A 27,273-nucleotide genomic window follows, 5' to 3' on the forward strand; every position below is an offset into this window, starting at 1 on the left:
CCTCACTCTTTCACTTTATTCAGCCATTCATTATTTATTAATTAATCTATCTTTTAATCCATTTATCAAACTAAACACCCACTCCTTTTATACATCTAACCATCTCATTCTGTCCTTTGTTTATCCATATATCCATCCATCTTTTTATCTTTCAATCAAATCTACTTTCCACTTATTCATCTGTCCATTGTTCCATCCATGCACCCCTTCATTTTTTATCCAACTGTTCATCCATCTACAAATTAATTTATTATTTATCCAACCGTTAATGATGGATACATCAACCTTTCAATTTTCCGTGATGTTTTGCATTTGTTCTCTAAAAGGGGCTCAACAATATGACTAAGTTTGCAAATGTCAACTTGAAAAAGTACAGAGTTTTGACATGAAAAACGTGGTAAGTCTGGAATAAGACATGCAAAGGTTATAAAAATCAGCATAGATTTCCCAGCGTCAAGTGATTTCACTTCAGAAGCTTAAAAAGTGGAGCTGAATTATTTGAAGTACCACTATCATTCACTTCCCAAAACTCACAAGGAGAAGTGAATGAACAAATTTCAAGTCAAAGTGTCTACAAGAGCAGCAGGAAGGTGAAGAAATGAGAGCTAGTTCAGAAAAAAAAAGAGGAGGATAAATACTACATAGCGACAGGCAGGTAGGCAGAGGAAATGGGAGAAATGAGGACAGACAGAGACGTGGCATGCTTTCAGTCCAAAGCGAAGTGAGAGGCAGGCGGGGTGGACGTCTTTATGATTCAGCAACATCCTGGCAGAGATGAAGGGCCCTGTGGGGTGGGCGGTGGTGGAGGAATACTTTGCCTGTCTCATTAGCCCTGCCTCATTTCATTACGTTATCGTCACAGTTTCCTCAGGTAGCTGGTAACTCCTCACATTCAAACGGTACATGTGTGATTATGTAACCGAATAGAGGAGGTCCATTAAAAATCACTGCCTCCTGGTAATTACGTAACAAAGGTCAAAGCACTGTGCAAGGAGGCCATTCGCTGTGTTAATTACAAACATGAAGAGTAAGAATTAACATGGATGGGCGTTTTGCTTCATTGAGGGATTGAGGAGAGAATTAGTGATTTCTCATCTAATTTTAATCCTTTTACAGAGAGTTTTTTTTTGTGGATGTAGCCTTTAGGTGTTTGGACATTAAAAAGTACGACTTGCATTTCACTTCATATCTGGCTCAGTGTAGCTGTAAATCAGCCTCTCAGGTGATGCAACAAATGAGTCATCACAAACCGACTTATTACTGTGTATTAACTTGATCTGTCTGTCTGAAGTTTTACAGAAATCAGCCTGTACTGATAACCTCGCTCCTCACTGCAGGTCTCACAGCTCAGCCAGTGTCACATATTTTTATTCAAACCAATACTGTTCCTCAGATTTGGAAAAGAGCCTTTGTACTACCTTTACTAAAAAGGTGCTGATCCCACTTCACAAAACAGCCATCGACCCATTTCTGACTCTACATCCGAGCTAAAATGCTTGAGAAACTAGAGAACGACCAATTAAAGAGACATTTGGCCTCTAATAGTATTTTCCACCTGTGCAAGATACCAAGATATTAGTTTCTTGGACTAATATCTTGTCCAAGATATAAGTCATTGCAAATCATTCTGTATGTAAAAGTTTGATTTTGAAGACCTTAATAAATCTAATTCAGACAATAATGAGAAACATTCTTTTATTACTGTAGCTTTTAGCAAACAGAAATAATTTTGGTAATTCTAACTGACCTAAAACAAGAGAAGTTTGGTTGGATTTAACTCCACACTGAGAAAAAAAGTGTATGTCTTTTTGTTGATTGTATGTAAGCTTCTGTTTCAACTGAATAAACTGTATGTATAAAATGATTTAAAAACAAACCACAAATATCTGGAAATTTTTGTTTCAATAAAAACAAAACAACACCAGAAACAAAATATATCATTTGTAAAATAAATTTTAATTGATAAGAAAAAAACGGACCTAAATTTATACACTGAACAAAAAGGCAAAAAAAAAAAAAATCTTTATTTTCTTTAACATTGATCAACAAGATGCATCAAAGTAGAAAAAAGTGAAAGGCCTTCAAGAATGCCAAGAATCATCTTAAATTACTGCAACCACAGCTGAAAACAGCGTGCTAAACCAAAGCTCACAGAGAAGTTACAGTGTTTAGCACAAGAACTGGGGAGATAAAATGCAATGTTACATGTATGCAGACTAAAACCAGTCTAAGCAAAACATAAAAACCAGTCTATCACAGCAGAAAGAAATGTACTTGGTTGTAACCTTTTTAATATCTCCAACACGAACACAGCACAAGTTTAAAATGTAAAATATTCTGAGGTACTTTAAAATTCAGCTTTGTTGGAGTGCATCATCTTTTTTTTCTGCTCAGAACTGGAGCAACGTTGAGAAAGGAAAGATACTTGGCTTTGCAGTCTCTGATGACCCTGATAAATGCTAGTGTTCAACATGAAAGATCATCAGGCAAATTCACTGGTTTTCTAGGTGCATCAACAACAAACAGAACAAAGTGTGTTCGAAATACAAATCTCATGCAATAAATGTGCCAATTTAATTGAATTATAGCGGCGACGTGCCTCGTTTTAATAACAAAGGGTGCAAATAAAACATTTTATAGGTGAGCGCTGCCCCACTCCAACTGGTTTCAGACATACCCGTAAACAGACATACACCACTCTGTGTTTCTATGATTAAGGCACGCAGGTATTTCTAATCTAGTAAAAAATAAAGGTCTACAATTAATGGTGGAAGGGGTAAAAGGCTAAAGCGGTTCGAGTGCTGGAGTTTCTGAGGATCTCCCTTTGACTTTGAGCTCATGGATACCATGTATAACAGGGCAGAGGAGAGTGAGCTCAGGCAGACACCTTTTCTCTGGTGCTGCTGCTAAATTCCTTGGACACTACGACTATAGCATGTAATGTACAGCAGAACACTGTAAGGCAAACCCTACTGCACAAATGCAATGTCTCAATGTGAACACCTGACTACTTAATTAACTAAAACTAGCTCTAAAATGCGTCATCATGTCTACTTGGCCGTCAAAGTTTGTATAGTGGAGTCTGGGATGATTTACCTAAAAATGTCTGATATTACTTGAAGAGAAGCTCTGCTGTGAATCCTTGGTGTGATAAAACTCGATATAAATATCTCCATCATCTGTTTTTTACAGCATCTCCACGTAGTTTTCAGGGATGAGGCCCCTCTTTCCTTCCAGCTCCCCCTCCAGCCAGCCGGGCTCTCTCGACGGGGTCACTGCGGGAGAGCGTCACCGAGGGGGGCGAGACCAAAGACAGGCGAGGAACAGACACAAAGCAAAAGAGCTCAGTGTTAGATAGTGAGAATATCAGACATTTATTTAAGGAAGCTGCACTGAGTTTATGCAGTTTAATCATTTCAATTCAGTCATTCTCCTTTCTTCTATTGGTTAACCATGAGAACTTGTCTTTAGTGTAAACTAAGAAACATTTCCTGGTTTACCATTATGGTTTAAGGTGACCTACTATCCTTCCTTTAACAGGTTAGCATAGATCTATGGGCTTTAGAAAACATGTACTTTTGCACAATATCATTCTTAGATGATGAGATTTTAATCTGCTTTGTTCTGCTTATTTTGATCTCCTTTCGTCATGAGGTTTTTTAGGGCCTCTTGTCACTTTAAATTCAAATAAGCTGCTGCTGGCCACGCCCCCCCATTCAACGTTTATGTTCCTGCAACAAACAAATGCACAATTATACAACTGTACATCTTTGAAAAGCAGAGATGGAGCCTCCTGCACAATCAACACAAATGCAGAAAGTTATTTCTGGATGCTGTCAACAACAAAATGCTCTTTTTTTCCCAGCAGCCATTGTACAACACATTCAGCAGTAAAACATGCTGGTTTGCTAGGTGACAGGCTGGGCTTTGGTGGGGTTACGTTCAAAAGTTTCTGAAATGGCTAATTTTCCAGACATGAAAAAACTAACTTATTGCCAAAAAACTGGGTGATTTTTTTGAGGTGCTTGAGTTTTAAGAAGAAATAGAGACCAGAATGGAAGTATAAAAAAAGTACAAAATGTGAATTTTACATAATAGGTCCCCTTTACATTAATAATTTAAGTCATCTCTTTGATAGTTTGCTGAAAATTGTAAATGAAGCCAAAACAGATTCTCAATGTTTAACATGCATTTGTTTTAATTAAAGTGTTTCCCTTTTCGGTCCTTAAATCTTTTTATCAGAAACAGAACGTCTTCATTAAGGCAGGAAATAATTAGCTTCAGTGGGAAGATCCCAGATCATAAAAAAATATGTGAACCGAGTTGCTGGAAGTCAAAAAAATAATTTGATTCTGTTTAAACAACATAATTTCTGGTAAAATAAAAAAGAAAAACATCCGTTTATTTTCTCTTATGGAAGTGCTTAAAGCTGATTGAAGACTCCCCGTCACTGTCCTCATCACTCCCTCCAACTTCAGATCAGATTGAGAGCCCAGTTCCCCTCCTCCTGCCTAAATCCAATATTCCAGAGCGGGTTGTGAGTGAGCGACTGGAGCTGGAGATAACACTCACCATGGCTGAATATTGCTCCGACCTGGAAGGAGAGCTCCGTCTCGTGCTCGGCCTCACATGGGTACACTGCCTTGGCTTTCCTGTTGGTGACACTGAAAAATGAAGGCAATCAGCGAGCTGGCGGAGGCTTTGGGGAGGATTACCGTACGGTTCAATCTGGGCACAGGTTGAACCGTTCATTCACGCACGAGTCTGAAACAGCAAAAATTGGCTTTTACTGGAAAATAAGCAAAAAAAGTACCAACAGAAGGGACTTGGGTACAATACTCTGGTAGCCCAGACACGAGTGCTACAGCATGCTGCATGTGCATGCGCACGCTTGGAGACGCGCTTGATGCAGGTCTGGTACAGCAGGAACACATCAGGACACACTGCTGACAACCATCAAGGGAGATAATTAAAAACTGGCGGTGTGATTCTAAAGAGAGTTTATACACACAAATAAACGTCAAACAGACGTTTCCCTTGACGGTGCTTAAGCTTTTCAAAGTCACATTTGTGAGTTTGGAAAGTGAATTTTAAATTAGTTTGATATAAGAGACTGCAGTCAAACAAACCATACTTATCACGCTGCAAAGTTTTTTGACAAAAATATATTTATGCTCTTTCTCCCCCTGACGACATAAAAACCGTCCCTGCAGGAAACCTGTTTTGCACGACATTGCAAACTATTATCTCGAAAGCTCGGCAACATTATTATGTTGAATCTTGGCTTCAACACAAGATGCCCTGATAAATATTTCATATTCTCTGCACTGGGCAGCAAAAACGCAGGATGAAAAAAGGAGAAAGGAGGCACAAAAACTGCAAGGGAAAAAAAAAGTCTGGTCACAGAGTTGTCAATACAATAACGTTGAGCAGAGCCCTCATATGGAGATTTTTACAAGAATGTACAACGGCATTTTGCAGAAATGAGGGCTTGCATTTACATGAAAATACCCCTAATGGACCGAATAGACCTCTTTGCATGTTCCTCGGCAGAATTTGATGGCATTGAAAATGATTTTATATTTTATTCCAAAGCAGACAGACGCAGAGAGACGCAGCTTCTGTCATCTTTAATCAGGGACTATTTGTATTCAGGAAGGAGGGAGGGATGAAGCTTTTGCTCCAATTGCAGCCACAGATAAAGTTCAAGGTAAAATAAAAGCATGAGGGAGTGAATGAAAACTGGAGGGGAAATATCGAGATACAAACACTTCAACAAATAGTTTGCCTTATAAAGCTTCTCTCCATGGATGCTGAATAAATGTGAGGCTTTTAAGGATTTATTTACATGCAGTGCTGTGAGTTTTGTTGCACCCTTAAATATCTCTCCTGCTTTTTTTTCTTTAAAATTACACTGTTGCCTTTCAGCAAGAAGATTCTGGGTTCAAAATCCCAGCCAGCACAAAGTTTGGGTATTCTCCACGTGTGTGTGCGAGTTCTCGCTGGGTACTCCACTGCAAAGGCGGTAAATACCTTTTTATCACACCGTATGTACATATTTGAGCCTAAATTTATAATGTTGACCCAGATATATGAAGCGAGAAGTTTTAATAGAAGTAATCATAATGAATTCAGAAAGAATGCAACTAAAACCCAGTATTACCTCTGCTCCTGCTTTTCTTTGTCAGCACCAGCTGTTGTTGCAGCAGTTAGACTGTCCCCAGAAGCTCCAGATGCAGAAAAGGATGCTTGAGGAGTTCTGCAATTGATCACAACAGAAAAGTTATTGTTCACAGGGTGTAAAAATAATGCACCGCTTCTTAAGCCAAAGCAACCACAGAATCCTCTGGGACAAGAACAGACTTTGATCAGAACCGAACAAATGCAGCAGAAACATTTTTTAAACAAAGTAGGAGAAAACGATTCTTTATTTTCAGCAGTAAAGCAGGAAATATAAAGTGCTGAGACGCCAGATAACAGTTAAATATAATATCATTAAATTGATTATTACAGAGGGATAATCAGATAAATCTTATTTTTACAACCAATATGCTTGATTGCATTCAGTGAATTTTAACTAAACGTAGAATACAAATTAGACTGAGTGGGGATATACTGTTTATCATTTTTTTGTGAAAAATTTATTATAAGAATTTTAAAAGTTTCTTATAACTATAGATCTAGTTTTCCTGATACAATGCAATTAATAATGTTAAAGAAAACTGTGACAGCATCATCGGAAAAGGTTATTTTTACTATTTTCTTCACAGTTTGTTCTACGAGAGCATCAGGAAAATTCAGTAAATCTGACAATATGATTAAATGTGTGCAGGTTAGCGATATCCATCACTCTTCTGTCAGTGGCATCCTGAAGAAGACCATTTCAAATGGGCACATTTTCCAAGAACAGCTTTGAATGCAGAAGTAAAAAATAGTTTTTATCAATTTTTATCATCGTCTCAATAGTGCCAAAAAATTTGCAATAAAAATCAAAGTCTATATCAGACTTTAAATTATAATTTGTGTTGAATTTATTTTGGGTGTGTGCAACACCATTTATAAAGTCAAAAGGTGAAAGGTCAAAATGTCCCTTTTAGCAGAGCTTCAAAGTGCTCCTGGTGTACAGTAGAAGTAGCTGTGCTTGACAACTGCTTGTTGTTAGGCCCAACAGGTCTGTAGCTGCTTGAAAGGCTGGAGGCAGGGGTCCTGTTAAAGGGAGAGTGCAGCCAGGCTTCCCTCTGTGTTGCATGCCTGCCCCAGGGCCAGTGCTAATACAGCACATAATGAGCAAATTGCTTCTAGTTGCTGCTCCCATAGAGACGCTAATAAAGCCAATTAGAGGGAGCAGCTGAGGAGGGGACTGAGGTGGGGAGGATGTTGTGAATAGTGGTTACGTTGGCAGTGGCGGCGGTGAGAGAGAGCGCACGTTAAAGGGTATTTTGTGAAGGTGAACATGCAGTACTATGCTCACACTTTCATTCCCCGCTTTGCATTGCTTCCTCGCCTTTCGTTTCTTCTGCTGGCTGCCTCTCTCTCAGCGCGCTTGTCCATCCCCAGCGGTAGCTGTTCAGCTCAGTCCGGGCCTGACTGTGGGTGATTTATGGCTCTGCAGCAGTGTGGAAGTGCTGTGGTGCTCAGCTGCTCCACATCAGCATGGGGGGACAGTGCGCTGCAGTGCAGCAAATCCACTCATTAACCTGGGCCCAAGTACAATCACTGTCTCCCTGGGTCACAGCCAGGAGGGGGAGAGGAGCACCAACACCTCACCCGTTTGCAGAGGAACTGAATTACATGCAGTTAAAACCAGGTGGGTTCATCTGAACTGCACTGGGAGATAATCAACGACTACACTGCAAAAACACAAAATCTTACTACGTATATTTGGTCTGGTTTCTAGTGTAAATATATTTATACACTTGAAATAAGACATAACTAACTTACAAGTAACTTTTCAGTAATCTATAGAGGCTTGTTTTAGCTCAACGATTTCTTAATTGAGTTCAAGGAGTTCCTTTAAATCATAACTAAAACGCACCAGTTTAGAGTTGCTTCTGAACCATAATAAATGAAACACTAACCAACATTTTTATGTGTAATGACGGCACTGTTGCGTTTTTATGATGTAAAGCCCTTAAAACTGCATAGTTGCTGAAATGTGCTATACAAATAAACTTGATTAATACTGATGAAAAATTGCTAGTTCCTTTGGCAAATTATTTCACATTTTCCCACATTATAAGTGAAATAATTTGCTAATGGAACTAGTACTTTTTTGTCAATATTAAATAATTATTTACCAATAATTTCTGATGAGAAGAGAAAGAAAGTGAGATATTCGTTTGGGAAAATCAGGATCGCCGCATCTGGTTAGTCTCCTATTACTGTATTGGAAAGAACACAATGCAGATTTTTTAGGCAGTGCTAACCTCCTCCAGCTTTTAGTTCATCTTGGTGGGTTTATGATGAAATAATTTGTGAAAGGGTCAACGGTTTTTCCTTGAATCACTGTTCTCTTTCTAGAGTGATAGACTTCAGATTGATTGGAAACGGCCCAATAACCCTTCAGTGATTGATGCCATTGATTGTTTCTCACCTAGACGTTGTGTTAACTCACACATGCATGCTTCAGATGAATTTAAACAGTTATCCAAGTGTACTGTATTTTATTAGCAGTATCTTGGTGTTACTTTTCCTAATTAAATAGAATTAACTAATATCCAATCTTAGAATTGAAAGAGTTTTTAGCATGTCTCCATCTTCTTCAATTCAAGGTGAACAGATGTAACTGAAGGTAAATCACACAATGAAAGCACAAACATTTATGTCATATATGTTTCCATCACCATCTTTAGTAGTGGCCTAAACTAATTAACAAAGGAAAGAAAAATGTATTTGACTAATTAGAAAATAAACAGCGAATATCAAACATTTGCCCTCCTGATGTTCTGGAAAGTCTTCAAATCTATGAGAGGTAAATTGACTTCAGCTAAAATTGTCTTCACAATTACAGTGAAAGCCAGGCAAAGGAAATTGTCTCTCCAACAGAAATAGCATCAAGCTTTAGATTGCTTTTTGATGATTTCACCCATGACAAACAAAGCAGAGATTATTTAGTAAATGTGATTAAACAGACAAGAAATAAAACAGGCAAGGCGAAGATAAAAAAAAAGACCATTTGTAACTAAAGCACATCAACATTCCAGGGTTGATCGTTCACCATACTTCAAATGTTTTTCTCAAGATCTCAAAATGTCTTTGCTACACTTTTAGGCAATACCAAAATAATCAATGGAAGTTTTTGTGACAGTTTCCCAGAATAAATACTTTTATTTTACTCTTTCATAATTGATAATTCTCTAATACAAACAAGCATTCGCTGTAAATGTAGACCTTACATTTACCTTTTGACTTAATGATTACATTTTTAAAATGATAATGTAAAACCAACTTATGCTGTGAGATCCTACAAACAATAGGTTCTTTATAAACCATTAAACTGAGCTTTCTACAGTCAGCGTCTCGAGGGACTCATTAGAAAATATGAGAAGATCTCAGGGTGCATTCACACCAGTCCTGTTTAGTTCACTTTAATCAAACTCCAGTTTGTCTGTCTAGAAAGTCAGGTTCGTTTGGGGAGATGTGAATGACTAAACTCTGATGCGGACCACAAAAAAGAAAGCAAACTGTGGTCCGCCTAAAAGCCTAGATATCGGTTGGGTTGAAGTGAACTCTGCATATGAGAGACCGCTCCAAAAGCAGGCAGTGGACTACAGCTCAAGGCATTCTGGATGCATACAACCAAAACAAACATGCTAACAGGACAAATGGCATGTGGTCTTTCACCAATGACAAAAGACACATCTTACAAACACTAAACTCCATTTTTAATTATGTTTTGTGATTAAGGAAGTTTCCATCATGTCTTCTTCAGAGGTTTTTGTGTCATTTCCTTCAATGGTTCTTGGTGCAGCTCCACCACAGTTGAGTAGGGGAACACATTTTTCTAAGGGTTTGGTTAGTTTAACACAGTGCAGTGTGAAATTGAACCGCACCAGCTGATTGGTCCCCAATCGAACTATCAAACCAAACTGTGTGACCTTAGACAGTAAACAAATAAAACTGGCTTTTAATATTTGTTCTTATCCACATTCCTGCATCTGGGAGAGAACAAAACTGTAGAAATTGCAAACCTTTTCGAGAATATTTGTTATTGTATTAATAAGATATATATAAATATATAAGAAATTTTTGCCATCATTCCAACAAAACAAACAATTCAGAATCAGGAGGGACTGCAGACAAGCGAACTGCTGCCTTCTCATTACTGCAAGAATTCCAGCATGAAGCGTTGGAGCCTTGTTGATCCTGGCATGGAGCTAACGTGGGGATGAGCAGGACTATCGACTGCCTTCGCAAACGAAGAAGGCCAGTGGTGGGATTCATATCCGTCTCTAGGAGAAAGCAGGATCAAAACTACATCCAGGCTCCACCCAGCTACTGCCAGTTGGGTGGGCAGGAAATCAGCTCGGATCTACAATCTTATGATCCACAACTGTCTGCCTGGAAAAGGCCTGGAGATCTAAAGGTAAGACAGACAGTCCAGAGGAAAAAGCAGAAAAAAAATCCCTGAATATCCAAATTGTGAGGACTTGGAGCAGCAGAGAAAAGCTGTGACTGAATTTGAGGAGAAGAAGAGAAATGAGGCGAGTCATTGAAAATGCCAGAGAAGATAAATGAAGCAAGAGCACAAAAAAAAAAGTAACAGTAAGATATTGTGAATGAGGACGCCTCCTGTGTAGGACCAGGCAGATTTTACAGAAAACCAACTAAAAAAAAAAAGACTAACAAAAAGAAATTGTTGCCCAGGTGCGCCTCTGGGAACAGCAGACTACAGATATCACATTTCTGGAACTGCATGGAAGTAATCTAGCAACTGCAATCCCTGCTTGCTTTGGACGCCGAATCCCTGGGTCCAACGCCAGGGAGGTGCTGTGCTAACAGGTCTCACCCTCTCACATGCTCAGATTTATGAGTGAGCAAAGCCAGGGCGACACCCTGTGACATATGGCGCAAGTCTTCATAAAGGGACAGGGGCTGCGGCTATAAGGGTAAACAAGATGAATATCTCTCCAATGTCAATACGATTTACACGGCCAACGCACGGCCACCTGTCTTCCAAACAAATAAGGCCCGAGATTTACGACCTCCTCCCGCTCGCTCCTTCCGTCCTCCGACGTGATGCCACATATGTGGGAAAGCATAAAAAACATGCACAGAAAAAAAAAAGTAGGTTACATAAGAAATATATAGTCTTGTCCGTTTATTCCTGCAACTCCAAAGACATGCCCCACACAGAGGTCACAGAGTAAAGGAATCACTCGGTCCTGTCAAGTCGGGAGGTGGATTTGTTTTTTGTTTTTTTCTTTCCAGCAGAGGGAGAATGGACTATGAATTAGAGAAAGTCTATTTCAAGGTGAGTCTGTAGACATGACACAGCAGAGAGTCTAACATCTGCAGCATAACCCAATAATTCATCCCCCACATCAGCATTCAAGGCAAGTTCTGGCCTGGAAACAACAAAAGGAACCAAGGACTTGGAGGGACTGAGGACAGGATGGAAAAGCTACAGAGATGTGAGCTAAGCCTCGACACTTTAGTGAATCAGAATATGACAGGTTACCATTAATCAAATTTCTTTTTCCTTCAACCTGATTGTATCCTAGATAACTGATCAGGAACTCGATCTCTACATTTTCAGATAATCTGTATCAGAATTTCAACATAAATTTAGTCCAGATCTCTGTTGATGCTTCGATCTGATTTTCTCTGCTGCATCCTCTGCAAATCACATTTCTGCGCTTTGCCCAGCCAGTTTAATCAAACACCTGCTTTAAAAATCACACAGCTTGTAAAACTATATGATAGCCTTATTTTGTTGCCCAACAATCATTTTTGCATTGACAGTGACAGTAACAGTAAAATGGAGACTGTATTGCTGCAGATGTGTAATGTGACCTGCTCTGCTTGCTCAGCTACAATCCTCAAAGCAAAATGCTAACTTTATGAAGCAGGACAACAAACTTTCTGTGACTTTTATGAAAAAAGGTTCATCAATGAGGACTATCAAAACATGAAAAAAACAACAGCAAAGAAACAAAATTAACTTTGGTAACAAAATAAAACTTGTCTTCAGTCAGATGTTTGAGAAAAAAACATCTTAGCCTGAAAAAAGTTGTCTGAATTTTAGAGAAAACTTGGAAGGTAAAGGAACGAGCAAAAGAAGAAGAAAAAAGGTCAGCAGGATAAATGTGAACTGCTACAAGTTAAAGGCAAAAAATCAATTTCTAACCAGAAAAAATGTGTTTCAGTCTGTTAAGGTTATTTCAACTGCAAGAAACCAAACAGTTTGGTAAACAGTCTTGTTCTCATGTTTCATTGAAATCTTTGATCAGTGAACCAAACATTTCTAGCCTTGTAGTCGAAGTGGGCCAAGCAGAGACCTCACCCACCTGCGCATAACAAAGTGTTCAAAGTCAGCAAATTTGGCATGATGTTATGATATTCTCTGCTTTAGATGGCCTCTGTTTCGTAGCTTTGCTTAAAAGTTACGAAATGTTTCTACTCTAAACGTGCATCAATGTGTTTATTCCTGCCCAAACATGGCCAATCCTCAAGCACAACATGAGGCACGGTAAACGGTCTTCGCTGTAAACTACATAAACTGCTTTTTATTAAAAGATAAAACAAATTCAACTTTTTGTTTCACAGGATAATCTTACATAGAAAAATAAACTCAAAACCAACATTAAGAGGTGATCTAAGACAATTGGATGAAATACAGATGTTATTGCAGCTGCAGAGGTAAAAAATCAAATCAAATCTGGGACTATTAGTTGATGGAAGGCTATAAGGCTATAACAGGCAGTGTTTAGTCTCCATCTCTGACTCCTTGTGATGTTTGGTAACAAAAAAAAAACAGTATTTAAATAATTTATGAGCACACAGTTTTGCTTATATGCTTAAATAGCATTCATGTGTTTTCTATGCCCGCTTATTGCTGGGTAATTCATACTAGTAAGGCAGCCCACCTTTATACTATGAATTATTTTTCATTTATTAGCATTAGAAACAGGATTTATTTTTAATTGCTCATGCAAAATAATACAGTTTGTATTGTATGAAGCCACTGTTGAAAAATGGCAAAATATATTTCTTTAGATGCATTGCTGAGTCAGTTTTTGAAGTTTTATTTCACCTCATTTACATGATTACGTTAAATACTAAACTTTTAAAAATTAAAATAATTTTAATTAATAATAATTAGCATACGAAATAATGACAAATTAAAAGTACTTTACAGCAAATAAAATATATAAAAACACACAAAATAAAACACCATAGACAGTAATATAAAGCAAAAAAATAAATAAACAGAAAAATGTGCCACAGAAATTGCGTTAAGGTGAAGAGAAGCCCCTACCGAGAGTTGCTGCCTGAGCTGAGGCTGGCGGTGAGCGGTGGGTGGTCTGCCTTCTCCAGCTCTGAGGTGGAGGCCGACGACGACTGGGACGACACGGACTCGTTGCTGCCCATCGAGGTTTCATCTGCTGTCAGGGCGGAACCGTCTCCCGTTGCTGAAAACACAAAAACAGACAATAAGAACAAATAATCTCCGTCTAATCAACAAGTTTGTTAATAACATGTTTTTATGGTTTGTATTCCACATACAGGTGCTGGTCATAAAATTAGAATATTGTGATAAAGTTCATTATTTTCCATAATGTCATGATAAAAATTAAATTGTCATATATTTTAGATTCATTGCACACCAACTGAAATATTTCAGGTCTTTTATTGTTTTAATTTTGATGATTTTGGCAAACAGCTCATGAAAACCCAAAATCCCTGTCTCAAAAAATTAGAATATTATGAAAAGGTTCTCTGAACGAGCAATAAAAATAATCATCTGAATCAACAAAGTAACTCTAAACACCTGAAAAAGATTCCTGAGGCCTTTAAAAACTCCCAGCCTGGTTCATTACTCAAAACCGCAATCATGGGTCAGACTGCTGACCTGACTGCTGTCCAGAAGGCCATCACTGACATCCTCAAGCAAGAGGGTGAGAAACAGAAAGAAATTTCTGAACGAATCGGCTGTTTGCAGAGTGTTATATCAAGGCACCTCAGTGGGAAGTCAGTAGGAAGGAAAAAGTGTGGCAGAAAACGCTACACAACGAGAAGAGGTGACCGGACCCTGAGGAAGATTGTGGAGAAGGGCCGATTCCAGACCAAATTAAATTTTCATCTCCATAAAACTTTTCAGCAGATGGAAGCATGAAGTGCTCCAAAATCTTCTGATAGCTGCTGCATTGATCCTGCCCTTGATAAAACCCAGTGGACCAACACCAGCAGCTGACATGGCACCCAGACCATCACTGACTGTGGGTACTTGACACTGGACTTCTGGCATTTTGGCATTTCCTTCTCCCCAGTCTTCCTCCAGAGTCTGGCACTTTGATTTCCGAATGACATGCAAAGTTTGCTTTCATCCGAAAAAAGTACTTTGGACCACTGAACAACAGTGGTCCAAAGTGCTGCTTCTCTGTAGCCCAGGTCAGGCGCTTCTGCCGCTGTTTCTGGTTCAAAAGTGGCTTGACCTTTGACCTGGGGAATGCGGCACCTGTAGCCCATTTCCTGCACACGCCTGTGCACAGTGGCTCTGGATGTTTCTACTCCAGACTCAGTCCACTGCTTCCCCCAAGGTCTGGAATCGGCCCTTCTCCACAATCTTCCTCAGGGTCCGGTCACCTCTTCTCGTTGTGCAGCGTTTTCTGCCACACTTTTTCCTTCCTACTGACTTCCTACTGAGGTGCCTTGATATAACACTCTGCAAACAGCCGATTCGTTCAGAAATTTCTTTCCGTTTCTCACCCTCTTGCTTGAGGATGTCAGTGATGGCCTTCTGGACAGCAGTCAGGTCAGCAATCTGACCCATGATTGCGGTTTTGAGTAATGAACCAGGCTGGGAGTTTTTAAAGGCCTCAGGAATCTTTTTCAGGTGTTTAGAGTTACTTTGTTGATTCAGATGATTATTTTTATTGCTCGTTCAGAGAACCTTTTCATAATATTCTAATTTTTTGAGACAGGGATTTTGGGTTTTCATGAGCTGTTTGCCAAAATCATCAAAATTAAAACAATAAAAGACCTGAAATATTTCAGTTGGTGTGCAATGAATCTAAAATATATGACAATTTAATTTTTATCATGACATTATGGAAAATAATGAACTTTATCACAATATTCTAATTTTATGACCAGCACCTGTAGACTCAGCCCATACAGCTCAGTGATGAAAGCTTGTTTGATAAAGCAGCTGAATAATTAATCAACACAAAGGGAACAGTGTATCATCAGGGGTCTTTAGAAACCAAACCTTTGTCAAAACAAGCGAGACAACAAGGTTCACTGTGTTCCTGGTGATGCAGTCAAAGGCAGGAACCCAAGCGACACCTGGGAGAACCAACTTCTTCTATCCACTTTATTTATTAAAAAACATTTAAGTACAAACAAACTTCTTTTTCAACAAGTAAATACAAGTATGCTCTAACTATGTGGAACGATGTGTGTATAGTTAAGCCTGGTGGAATTGATCGTTCAGTTAATCACATAATAAATTAACTAAATAGCATTTAGTTGACCTCTTAGAAAAAGAGAACTTAATAAATTATGATGAACATTTTTTAACAGGCAATTTTGTTTACAGAGACTTGGCTATGCGCTTCATTTATGGTTTTGGTTGTCATTTTTATTTCTGGTTGTTTTTTATTTTGGATATTTAAAGCATCTTCCAGTTGCATTGTGAGGTGTTCTTTAAAAAATAATGTCTATTGGTCTCTCTGTGAACAAAATTGCATTATTATGCAATTATCAATATATCATTTGAAAATAAATGGTCTCAAAGCATCAATGGTATTTATTTCTTTATTTTTTTGCAATAGTTTCTAGACAATTTGTTGTCCAGTAAAATTTGTTATTGTGGAAGGCCTATGGATAGTTAAATAGCTCCTATTTTGTTAATTTGTTTCAATACCAGATGGTGGAGATGAGGGAGATGAAATTCAATCTAGCATCATTTGAATAAATGGATAAATCAGCGTAAAAAGTTTTTCTATATTGATTTAATGGGTGCCTCTGAAATTAGAATGTAAAACAGTTAATTTACTTAAGGAAGTCCATTCAAGAATGTTCTATAGATTCAAGCATGCGTTTGTTTATTTTGGTGATCATAGATCAGCTAATGAAAATGGAATCTGAGAGAATGCAATTGTTTTAGTAACACTAACTTAAAAGTATTTATAATACGGGAATGTTGGCTTCTGTTCTATCTGTCCATTCTCAGCGGACTCCAGGTATTTGCAGGGGATAGGGACCATGAATAGCTAAAATCCACAAATAATCGAGTCCCCCTCTAAAAATAACTAGACCTATTGTAATAATTCAAAAGCTAAATACATCTTATGCATTAATACGGACAGTAGAAATGCCATCGCAGAAGCTAATATCTACGACAGGTATCTAATATCTTCATGGAATGTCGCTCCTGAGTTAGCTGCTATGCTAATGGCAGACAATAGTGTTTCACTGCATCTCAGCATGTTAGCATCCAAAGCTTTAAAAAGTAAAGCTAATTTCCTAAAGTAAATACCATCAAGAAAATTATGAAACATTTCTTTTTTGAACAGGTCATGTACTTTGTGAATCTAAATGAGCTTTGTTTAGCTGACGTGAAGGTAAAAAAGGCTCTTTGGAGTATAAAAGCTGCAAACTCCTGCTCTGAACAGCAGCCAGTAGATTGTCTTTGGGGTTTAGGTTGAAGCAGTTTTCTGGCTATTCAAGCAGAGTGATATCATGGTCAATAAAGCAGGTATTGGTACTTTTGGCAGTCAAATGGTGCTGCTGGAGAAATTAAATTAGCATTTCAATTAAAACTCGTCAGAAGAAGAAAGTGTGAAGATGTGCACAATCACTTACAGTGGAAAATGCACACCAGAACTCAAGCAACTTTGATTCTGCGACTCTCCACTCTCCCACCAAGACTTTGATCTTAAAATACAATGAAAAATTTATTACTATACTATTTGAAAAGAAAACTTAGGTCCACTGAAGCGCAGGAAAGACTCTTGGCGTTGTCTGGTTCCAGAGTTGTAGTCCTTTAAGTCTGTGAATGTTGAATCTTAAAGAACCGACTCCAGCGACATTCCAGGCCTCATGAAGAGAACCTTCAAACCTTTCACCTTCCACTCAACTTTTTATTTATAAAATATGTAACAAAAATCTAATTTTACTGGTCTTTTGTAATATTTTAAATTCCTGAGAAACATAATATTTTGTTTTGTGTTAGATCTAAGAAGTTTAAGCTCACATAAAACATATCACTTTGCAAAGAACATAAGTATCACTTCTTGAACTTTTTAGTGGTTTTCAAAATTATTGCACCTCTATGTAATGTAACAACCAGTAAAAATGCTAAAAATAACTAAACAGTCTAACCTGGTCAAAAGAGATACAATTACACAGATACATTTAATTACTTAAGCATAATTTGATTATGCTTACAACTTGAATATAAAACTTGATAACATGTAAAATTTGTTTCCATTTTGATTATTCACCAGATTTCTAGACACATTATGCAGTTTGATAACCTACTGCAACATAAAATATCTGCCTTAGCTGTTCCAAAATGTATTTACTGTAAGGCTTTCTGACACAAACAGTGAACTAAATGCACTTCTCCACACTTTGTGTGTTCTCTCCCCATCCATAGTTGCAAGTCGATTTAAAATAAACAAACAAAAAAACAAAAATGGTCTTCTGCATGCATCGCTCTTCAGCCTTTCAATACCCTTAAATTTGATTTGGACCTCATTAAGTTGGACCCACATAAAAAAACACAAAGGTTAAAAAAAGGATTACGCCTTCCATCTCCTGATATTAAAATAAGCCACACTAAAGCTGGTGCAAAGAAGACAAACAGAGGCAATCTGGCAAGCAGATTTAGACTCCTTTGGTGTTGCAGACGGGGGTGGGGAGGGATTCGACTGACCCTGGATCAGAAATTGCAGAAGCTAGATTTTGGGTCAGCAGGTCGGTTGATCTGCTTTCCTGATGCAAGCCCCGGGGGAGCTTCTTATAGTGTCCTGTTTCAATAAACCTGAGGGGAAAACATTAGTACACAAGGGCACGTAAAGGCCACAGATGCAATTATGTCTACAAGGTATTACAGACAAGAGGTGGCAGAGTTTAGTGTGTCAAGTGTAGATAGTATCTTATTTGTAGCAGGCACTGTGTAATAGTCTGAATGAGTGACTTTAAGGCTTACAGGAAGCGAGAGGGAAACGCAGCTAGCTGAAATAAACACTGTCTTTTAGTAAAATGTTATTTTTCTACTGTCATGATCGCAATGCAATTGAAAAAATAAGGCCATTGTACAATAATTGGTCACAAAGTAGAAGACTTGTCCCAAGAAAATTTAAATTTTGAGATTCATTTCACAAATTTACAAAAAAAAACTTGCATGAAAAAGAATTACATGATTAAAAACATAAATTTACAATATAAAGCTTTTCAGACATTCATCCAGCAGCCAGATTTTTACTTTTAATACATCGCTGATGAACATACTGCTTAATATATTCCATCAACTGACAGGTGCCACAATAACGAAATGATGAAAGTTGTTTCCTTCTAGTAGAGCCGGTAAATATAGCTTAAAAATAAAATCTCCAATTTTTTCCTGCCAAGTCTGACTTCCGATTTTAATCAATTTTTTTTCTCAGAAAATACTTTCAACTAGTAGATTTTATTTCTGTCATTCCTTCTGTGACTTTTATGATGTTTTTACATTTTTGGGACAGGCTACTGTAATTTTTATTTAATTACAAGAATGTAGCCACAATATTAGCACAATAAAGACGCAATGTTACCAGAAGAAGGTCTTGAAATTATAAGAAGAAAAGCTTGTATAAGTAATTTTTTGTGTTGGAGTTATTATAAAATTATTACTTCATTTTCCTAATATGACAACTTTATTCTGGTAGTATTAACACTTTATTCTCATATTATTTCAACTTTGTCAGATGACTTTATTCATGTAAAACACGGCAAACGTACAAAACTTAGCCTGACCGTTATATGCTTTGTCGTAGAGTTAACCTGAATTCAAAATCCAAATAAGTAGAAGCTGTAAAATGCGGTTGTCAAACAAGATGGCGGCTTTGGGTGTGCTGTCATCACTCTGAACTATAGAAACTCAAGAAGAGCATTGGTGGGGAAAACATCCAGATTTTTCAAAATTCAAATCTTTAAAAACCAAAAAGATTGATTAATCAGTTTATGCTACAGCCCTACTGTCAATGTAAGCGGTCATAATGTTACAAATTCTTGGTGTATTCCACAAGCATACGTCTTCATGCTTGCTGTTTATTTTACCGTGTGCAACTGGATAAATATGATGTGATGTTTGCAGTGACCCTTCATGACCTCTCCAACAAACCAGGAAATGTGAAAAGATACAGACGGAACCTCAGAAGTCTCTTACCATTCTGAATGTCAAGGACTTGTGGGTTGTAGACGGCTAAAGGCCGATTCTGTCGACTCACTTTCTTGGACTGCCTTGTGGGAGCAGATAACACTGGGCCAGCAGGTGACAGAGGGCTTAATTCTGGAGAATCTGTGAAGATCTGCAATGCACAAGTGAGTAAGTCTCTAACCAAACAACATGCATTGCACAGAGACTCTATTAGCAGCAGCACATCCTCAACTGACCTCACAAGTTTGAAAACTCAGTCTTTCTGTTGTGGTAGATTGGGAAAAAGTATTTACAGCTTTCAAAAAAGTTGCACAGCACACTGACTGGACAAAAAAAATATATTGCGCTTAAGAAGATTTTATTTCTCCCTAAAAAAAAGAAAAAAAAAAGAGAAAACAAGAGCAGCTCCACACAGACCATAAATCACACCCTATTCAAAAATCTGGGTCTAAGTTAAGGTGACTTTTCCCCTCAGAGAAATTGACCCACTCTCTGAAAGAGCGAGAAATAAAATAAACACATTTTTGGACTTGAGAAAGGTTGGCCAAGTGGTGCAGGCTGTTTACACTGGACCATGTTTACATATAAACTTTAGATGTGGAGTTGAAAGAGAATAGGGCTACAGAGGAGAGGAAGTCTCAGCAGAGCCTCGGAAAGGATCACAGACGAGGGGGGAGGAAGGGGTGCAGAGTGAAAGGAGGAGAGAGAAAGTGGCAGAGAAAATGAGACGGAGTGTGAACGAGAGAGACGCAGAGGCGGGGAGGGCATGAGAGAGAAAGTTTGTAGAAAAGAGGCAGATAGGAAAAAAAAAAAAGAAGTGAGAAATCTGATATGGCTGAGAGTTTCTGCTGCCTCGCTCTGCAGATGGAGGTGAATGTAAAACAGAGTCTAGTGTTGGTATCTGGGGGTATCAACAGTCTGGAGTGGGACTCAGCTGTGAGGAAAGTTAATGCCTGTCTGTCTGTCTGTCTGCTCAGCTTTTCCCCTGCTCTAACATGCTGTACTTTCCAAAATGCTCTTGCTGCATTCTAACACTACATCTTTTATCACCAGGCCGGCGTCGGGCACACTGGGTAAATTCAGAGTGGAGCTGTATACGTACGCAGGGCTGCTGATGCTTTTGCTTTAGCACATTTATATACCCTGCTGGTTTCCAGCTGCCTTCTGTGGGGCTCACAAACAATTTTGGATTTGTGAGCTTGGGTAAAAATATTATACACAACGCATATCTTCAATTTAATGAACCAACAGGAAGGGGGCAAGAAAAAACGTTTTAATGCTCAGGTTCTCATCCGGCTCTGTGAAGGAAGAAGTGGTGCTCCTAATAGATTAGAAACCTAATCTCAGAACCTTTTCTGCTTTGACACAAAATCCTCTCCTTTTTTAATTATTGCATTCAGAAAGACTGGGAATTTCAGAAATACAGAAAATATACACAATTATCTGATCATTAATCAAACTATCGGAACACCAGGTGTAGCAGCCAAGTTTAAGCACTTGGAGCTCCCCCTACTGGCCAGATTGAAATGTTTTGCAAGTTTAGGAACTTCAATTGATACCTTTCTTCCTGCTGTGCCAGAAGCATATTTATATCACTTATTATTTGCACAGAATCAGACAAAATTTACAAAATTTCACATAATTCATGTTCACTTCCTGAACATTTGTTCAAAACAGAAATATTTTGTTGCAGTCAACAGAAGACAGGAAAGTCACGTACAATCTGGGTTTCTGATCAAATAAGTGATTTCTCTTTGTCACCAGCAATAACTTAACGTGATAAAAATAAAACAAGACTTGCAAACATATTTTTGCTTTGCTTGCACCTTCGTTATCCTTCAGTATCAAGTAATTACGTGTCACCAAAGGTGGTAAACATAGCCGCCTCATGCAGCTTTCTGTTTGTCACCTGATATTTCCGCATCTTTTTGTTCATCTTGAGTTTCACAGGACACATTGCCTTCAGTAAAAATAGCACTGAATGCCAAGTCGAAACACAATTATGAAGAAAATTTTGCACTGCCAGAATGAATCAAAGTCTCACAGTAGCTCCGTCCAGTGGGGGATGCAGTTACTTGATCTCCTGCTGATTTTGTAAGTTTGCTCACTTAGAAATAAATGAAGACTCAATTTTTTTATTGTCCGTTTATCCAAAAACAGAAAAAAATATGTTTTTTTATGTAACCGAGATTAATTAGTATTATATCTTTTACTGCCCAGCCACAATTCTGGCTCTCATGTTCGTCGTGTGCCCTTGTAGCACACAAATTACAATCAATCAATGTATGTATTTATTATAGATAGCCTTGACCTTACCCTAATGATGTTACTAAAGAACATCTACCCAAAGAATCGGTTTCTTCCATTCTAACATTCCCACAAGAGATGCATCAAGAAGCAGGTTGGTGACTGGAATAGGCAGCATGTCAGTTTGATTGGCCCTGAGTGGTGACAGCAGAGTCAGAATGAAAAACAAATCTGATCAGTGAGCAGACCCTGCCTTTAGCACTACTGGGTCATGGGTAACAATGACACTCTTCAATGTGGAAGCTGATAATGGGAAGGAAGACTTCAAATTATCTATATTTAGTGTCAGTGAGAGATCAGATGAGAAAGTCAAGACCTCGAGAACAGGGTAGAGCGCCCTCTAAGGGTCGGGAGACGTTTAAAGTGTAATTAATCCCCAAACTGAAAAACTGCCTAAATTGGTTACTTTGGTACCATCTTTATGTTTCTGTGCAAATTTTTACAGTTTGGTGTAAATTTGTTTAGTTTTGCATAAAACCGTCTCAGTGCTGGCCTCTTTGGGCTGAACGGGGCCTAACCAGGTGAATTTCCCTAGATCAGTGGTTCTTAACCTGGGTTCGATCGAACCCCAGGGGTTCGATGAGTCGGTCTCAGGGGTTCGGCGGAGCCTCTGCCGCGGAGATAAAGACACACTTGTGTAAAGTCGTGATGACGCCCCGCTTTGCCATTACTTGCTGCAGAGGATCACGTTACATTGCTGAGCCAATCAGAGCTGCGGACGAGCAGAAGGGTTCAGTGAATGTGCATATGAAACTGGGGGGTTCGGTACCTCAAAAAAAGTTAAGAACCACTGTCCTAGATGTTTAAAATGGTATGACTTTACGTCACTCAGCCCGATTGGGGAATAAAACCGTCTGAGTCAGACACACCTGGTGGCGAGTCAGTAATTATCACTAACACTTGGCTGCCGCTGATGCTGCCAAAGGTAACTAAACCAGTTATTAGGTTGAGGGGATAATCACTTTTCACCCAGGGCCACGTAGGTTTCCAATTTCTTTCTCCTTTAATAATAAACACCTTCATTTAAAAACACTTGTGTTGTCTTTTACTAATAGTTAAATTGGTTTAATGTGCTGAAACATTTAAGGGTGACAAACATGCAAAAGAAAAAGGAATTGAGAAAGAGGGAAAACACATTTTCACTCATTTGTGAGCTAACCTTTCAAATCAGAAAAGGATCAGATAGTTATTTTCATAACCAAAGTTTTAAGTTACGTCCCATAGAAAAGGTCCAATTGTAAGTGAGAACTGCTCTAAGTAAATGATAAATCTGTGCTACCTTTTTATGGTGTTCAATGAGGATTTCCACAACAATGTTTTGGAACTTGAGATCCATGATGGCAGCGACGGTCTCCTCCTGCGGCCTCATCAGCGTGGGACCAAACACCACGCCCAGGTTGGCGACGGTCATCAGATTCTGTTTGCTGTGAGCTGCAACGCTGAGGGAAAAGAAAGATCCTTTAACATTTTAACTCAACGACCCAATTCAACGTTATGCCACATTAATAAGAGACAGAACTCTGCAGGGACAGAATTTGTGTATTGAAACAAATTGCAACCAAAAAGCAACATCATCAAATAAATTATCCAACTTTACTCAGATATGTATTCATACTGCACCATAATGCTGAGTTTTATATATAAAAATAAAAAGTGCAAGTGTCTAGTAATGACAGGACTACACCCCTGGTCAGCTTTAATGAAGTCGTATTTTTGGCCTATTTTAGATTTGATCCCGTTACAATTACAAACTTCAAGAATTTTTGAGAAGACTTTATGTGGCATACAACAACCATGATGCATGCTTGTAAAGCAGAAAGAAAACAATATTTTTTTTATGGATAAAAATCTGAAAAGAGTAATGTACATTTTTATTCAACCAATATTTTGCCAATTCTTTTCTGTAAAATACCTCAGATTCAGTTTGGATATAGAGAACGTAGATTTATACAATTTCTTTGAAGTGTTATGATCACATCTCCAATGTTTTCATAACGGAAAACATATTGGAGATGCAAAAGAAAAAAAATTAACTGCTTTAAAAAGGTATTTACAAAAAAAATTACTAACTAAACTACTCCTTCTTAATCTTATATTGTATCATGTACTTGTGTATGTTTTCCATAAACGGGTTGCTTAACATACTGAAGTCAATGTTCTTTTGTAGGATGTTTTCAAAATAGTATAATTCATTAGTTTTGATCTATGGCATCTATTTTGTATTTGTTTATCTTTGTAGTTATTTTAGTTTTGAATATGTTTGGGCTATGTGTGCCATATGTTTTAGCTGTTTAAGTTGAATGTGTGGAACCAAGGGAAGAGTAGATGCAGGAACTGATCCAAAAGACGCCAACAAATTTCCAGTTTTGTCACAGATTCTCTGTGAAATTTGGATAGTTTTACAAGATCTTTCAGGATTTACAGTATTTAGCTCCATCCATCTAAATATTAATTCTTACCTCTATTCCCAATCCCATTTCAGAAAAGAATCCCATATAATAATGCTACCACCACCATGTTTGACTGTGGGAATCGAGTGTTCAGGATTTTCATCCTGAACACTCGATGCTACATGTCTTGTGGCGATCTGCAGAAGCAATTATTTGACTTTTGTTTAGCAATTATTTTGCTTTTATTGCTCTTCTTAACAGATCTGTTGAGTATTTGACTTCAACTTGTCTTCCGGACAGATTCCAGAAGTGAATATCTTCAGCTGGTCTCTATGCTTTTTGATCACCAATGGAAATAGTTTGCACTGGATTTTCTTTTCCAGAGAGAAAAGATAGATAAATACAAAATCATCTATCTTGTGTTGGTCTGTTGCACAAAAATCCCACTAAACTCGTGGAAGTTTGCGGTTGTAAAATTAAAAAATGTGAAAAAGCTCAAGAAATATGAATACTTTGAACATCCATTTCAAAACTAGGACAGCAAGGTGGTCATAGAAGTGGAAAAAACCCCCTTAATTTCAAGTTATCTAGACCGGTGAAGAGATTTCACACTCAAACACGATGATGCGTGTCACAGCTGAAGAGAGACAGTTTAAATAGCTTCAAAGAGTGCCTTTGAAGACAAAAACATTGGTGACACTCACATTTATAACATCTCTGCAACCATTTCAGATACGAGTGTGAAATTCTGGCTTTGCTTCCTTCCCCTGCAGGACATGCACACACGCCAACTTTAGAAAAATATTCAAGTCTCTAGTCTGGAGAATTTCACGCTGGATAATCCAAATTCAATTTCAATAGCGCTGCCTTATTTTTTTTTTTCTAAACTAGAGCCTGATTCTACAGCGGGTTTCAATGAAATAAGACTCACCAGACTTCTACTGCCTCAGGGAAGAGGGATTATTTACTTATCTTCAATTTGCTCATATTTAGTTTATAAAAAGCTTGCTGAGGTAAAACCTTGTAATGTTGGCAAACATTATTTCCTAAATATTTTCCTTTTATCTAAATGCTAAATAAGTGATTCATAAAAGAGGGCCAACCAGGGGTGAAAATAATGCTCTTTGATAAAAAATAAATAAATAAAAAAAAAGAAAAGCTCCACTTTGACTCTATTGTTCTTCTGAGGCCACAAATGGGCATGGCAAACAGGTACAATAAGCCGATATAATTACCCCCCTTAAGCAACTTGCATGAAAATTGCCCAAGAAAAGGCAAAAAAAGTCAAATTTGTTAGCAAGCAGTGAGTAGACATGGAAGAGATGGAGTGACAGCAGGGAAGGGGGAGTGAAGAGAGTGGGAGTGAGGGAGATGGAGAGAAAAAGCATGTGGAGTGAGAACGAGGAGACAGACATGAAGAGCAGAGAGAGAGAACAGAGAGAGGAGGCGGAGATTGGGTGAACTATGACCACTCACTTGGCCAGATGCTTCATGAGCAGCCCGAGGACTAGTCGGTTCCTCTCCGGTAGTTTGTGGACCAAGTGGTGGATGGCTTGGATGCGAGACTCGGGACTGCCGCCCTCTATTCAAAACGCAGGAAGAAAAAACAGCCACGCACTCATTTTAAACTACAAGGATTTTTAAAGTGGCAAAGCCAGAGCTGCTCAGATCAAATATTAAACTTCCATCAGGCGATTCAATGCTGAATACTCAGTTTATCTGAGCTGTACACAAACAGATTTTGAACTGAAGTTGAAGAAGATAAATGAGAGTGAAGAAAAAAAGTTTTATCACTTCAAAAAAAGCATGTTCATTTTATTCATCTAGACACTTGAAATTGAAGCAGACTTTTCAGAACACCGTCTTAGGAGTGATCACCCTTAGTGTGAAAGATTACAGAATTCAAGAAGACGCCTTCCTGCTCAAGCAAAGAGGTGCGATGAGTTGAACCTTCTCTGAATTTGGCAGCAGAGTCCAAATCGCTGGCAGGAGGGAGACGGCTCTACGCTGCTGTCGCTATCGTGTTAAAAAAAGGTTGCATAAAAACCTCCAAGATCAAGTCTTAAACATTTCCTCACATGTGAGCATCTGAACGCCCACGCTGCAGCTCACACAGACACACTAAATATCATTACTATGGGAACGACAAGGATTTAAACATGTGGGAAAAAAAACAGCTTCTTATGGATGCTGTCATCCATCAAAAAAAAAAAAAAAAAAAAAAAAAAATTCATTGCTAATCCATTTTTCCTCCCCTCGTTATGAGGGCATTGCGAGTGCCTGATAAAAACATCAACCTGATCCAATTACAGCACTTGTTGTAATAAGACTCAAGTTTGGCTCGCTTTGAAGGCAATTCATGCAAAAAATGATGCTGTGTGGGTGGGAGAAAAACTACCGTTTTTACAGCTGAAGGTTACCGGACAATTATGATCTAAAACCTCCATTAGCTTATCGTCTTTATATGTTACAGTTGTAAAAGGTATGCAGATTTTGTCAACAAAAGTTGTAGGAAAATATGAATAATTCTAATTTTTAGGATAATTAGATTGATAAAAAACACTTCTAAAGTCAAATATGACAATGTATGATAACTACAGAGCTATTTAATGGCTGCTACAAAAATAATTATAAAGACAAACTATGATGTCATTTAAGTTTAAAAAATTTAAATGCATTAGAAACACATTCTATTCCTACTTACAACCTAAAGAACAGTTTAACAATTTGGAATCAGTTTACAGAAAATGAGGGGAATTAAATGTTCAGCTGTTCAGAAAGCAGAAGTGACTGCATTTCTTTTTCAAACTCAAATGTTTATTGCATAAATAAACAGAAATACATTAACATTTAGCTACGAATCGCTGAAGCAACATTTGGATCAAATCTATTAACTTTTCGTTTTAAAGCACCCTTCATACTAAACATAAATCGAAGTGCTGTATGAAATTAAAAACAACAACCCTGAAAAATTAAAAACTAATA

General features: G+C 38.1%; 1 protein-coding gene across 1 annotated transcript in view; it reads right to left on the reverse strand.

Moving 5' to 3' along the window:
* Nucleotides 1-1,937: 1,937 nt before the first annotated feature.
* arhgap10 (Rho GTPase activating protein 10) overlaps nucleotides 1,938-27,273 on the reverse strand; it is a 56,954-nt gene continuing 31,618 nt past the window's right edge. The window contains exons 17-23 of the mRNA XM_014999844.2: nucleotides 25,765-25,870; nucleotides 23,178-23,337; nucleotides 19,601-19,742; nucleotides 13,481-13,634; nucleotides 6,164-6,259; nucleotides 4,573-4,664; nucleotides 1,938-3,275 (exon numbers count right to left, since the gene is read on the reverse strand). Coding sequence (XP_014855330.2) covers nucleotides 3,187-3,275; nucleotides 4,573-4,664; nucleotides 6,164-6,259; nucleotides 13,481-13,634; nucleotides 19,601-19,742; nucleotides 23,178-23,337; nucleotides 25,765-25,870 — 839 coding nt within the window. The 3' untranslated portion in view covers nucleotides 1,938-3,186. The remainder of the gene's footprint in view (nucleotides 3,276-4,572; nucleotides 4,665-6,163; nucleotides 6,260-13,480; nucleotides 13,635-19,600; nucleotides 19,743-23,177; nucleotides 23,338-25,764; nucleotides 25,871-27,273) is intronic.

Source organism: Poecilia mexicana, unplaced genomic scaffold (genome assembly GCF_051168715.1).
Source record: "Poecilia mexicana isolate PSO_F unplaced genomic scaffold, ASM5116871v1 scaffold_1, whole genome shotgun sequence".
Taxonomy (NCBI): domain Eukaryota; kingdom Metazoa; phylum Chordata; class Actinopteri; order Cyprinodontiformes; family Poeciliidae; genus Poecilia; species Poecilia mexicana.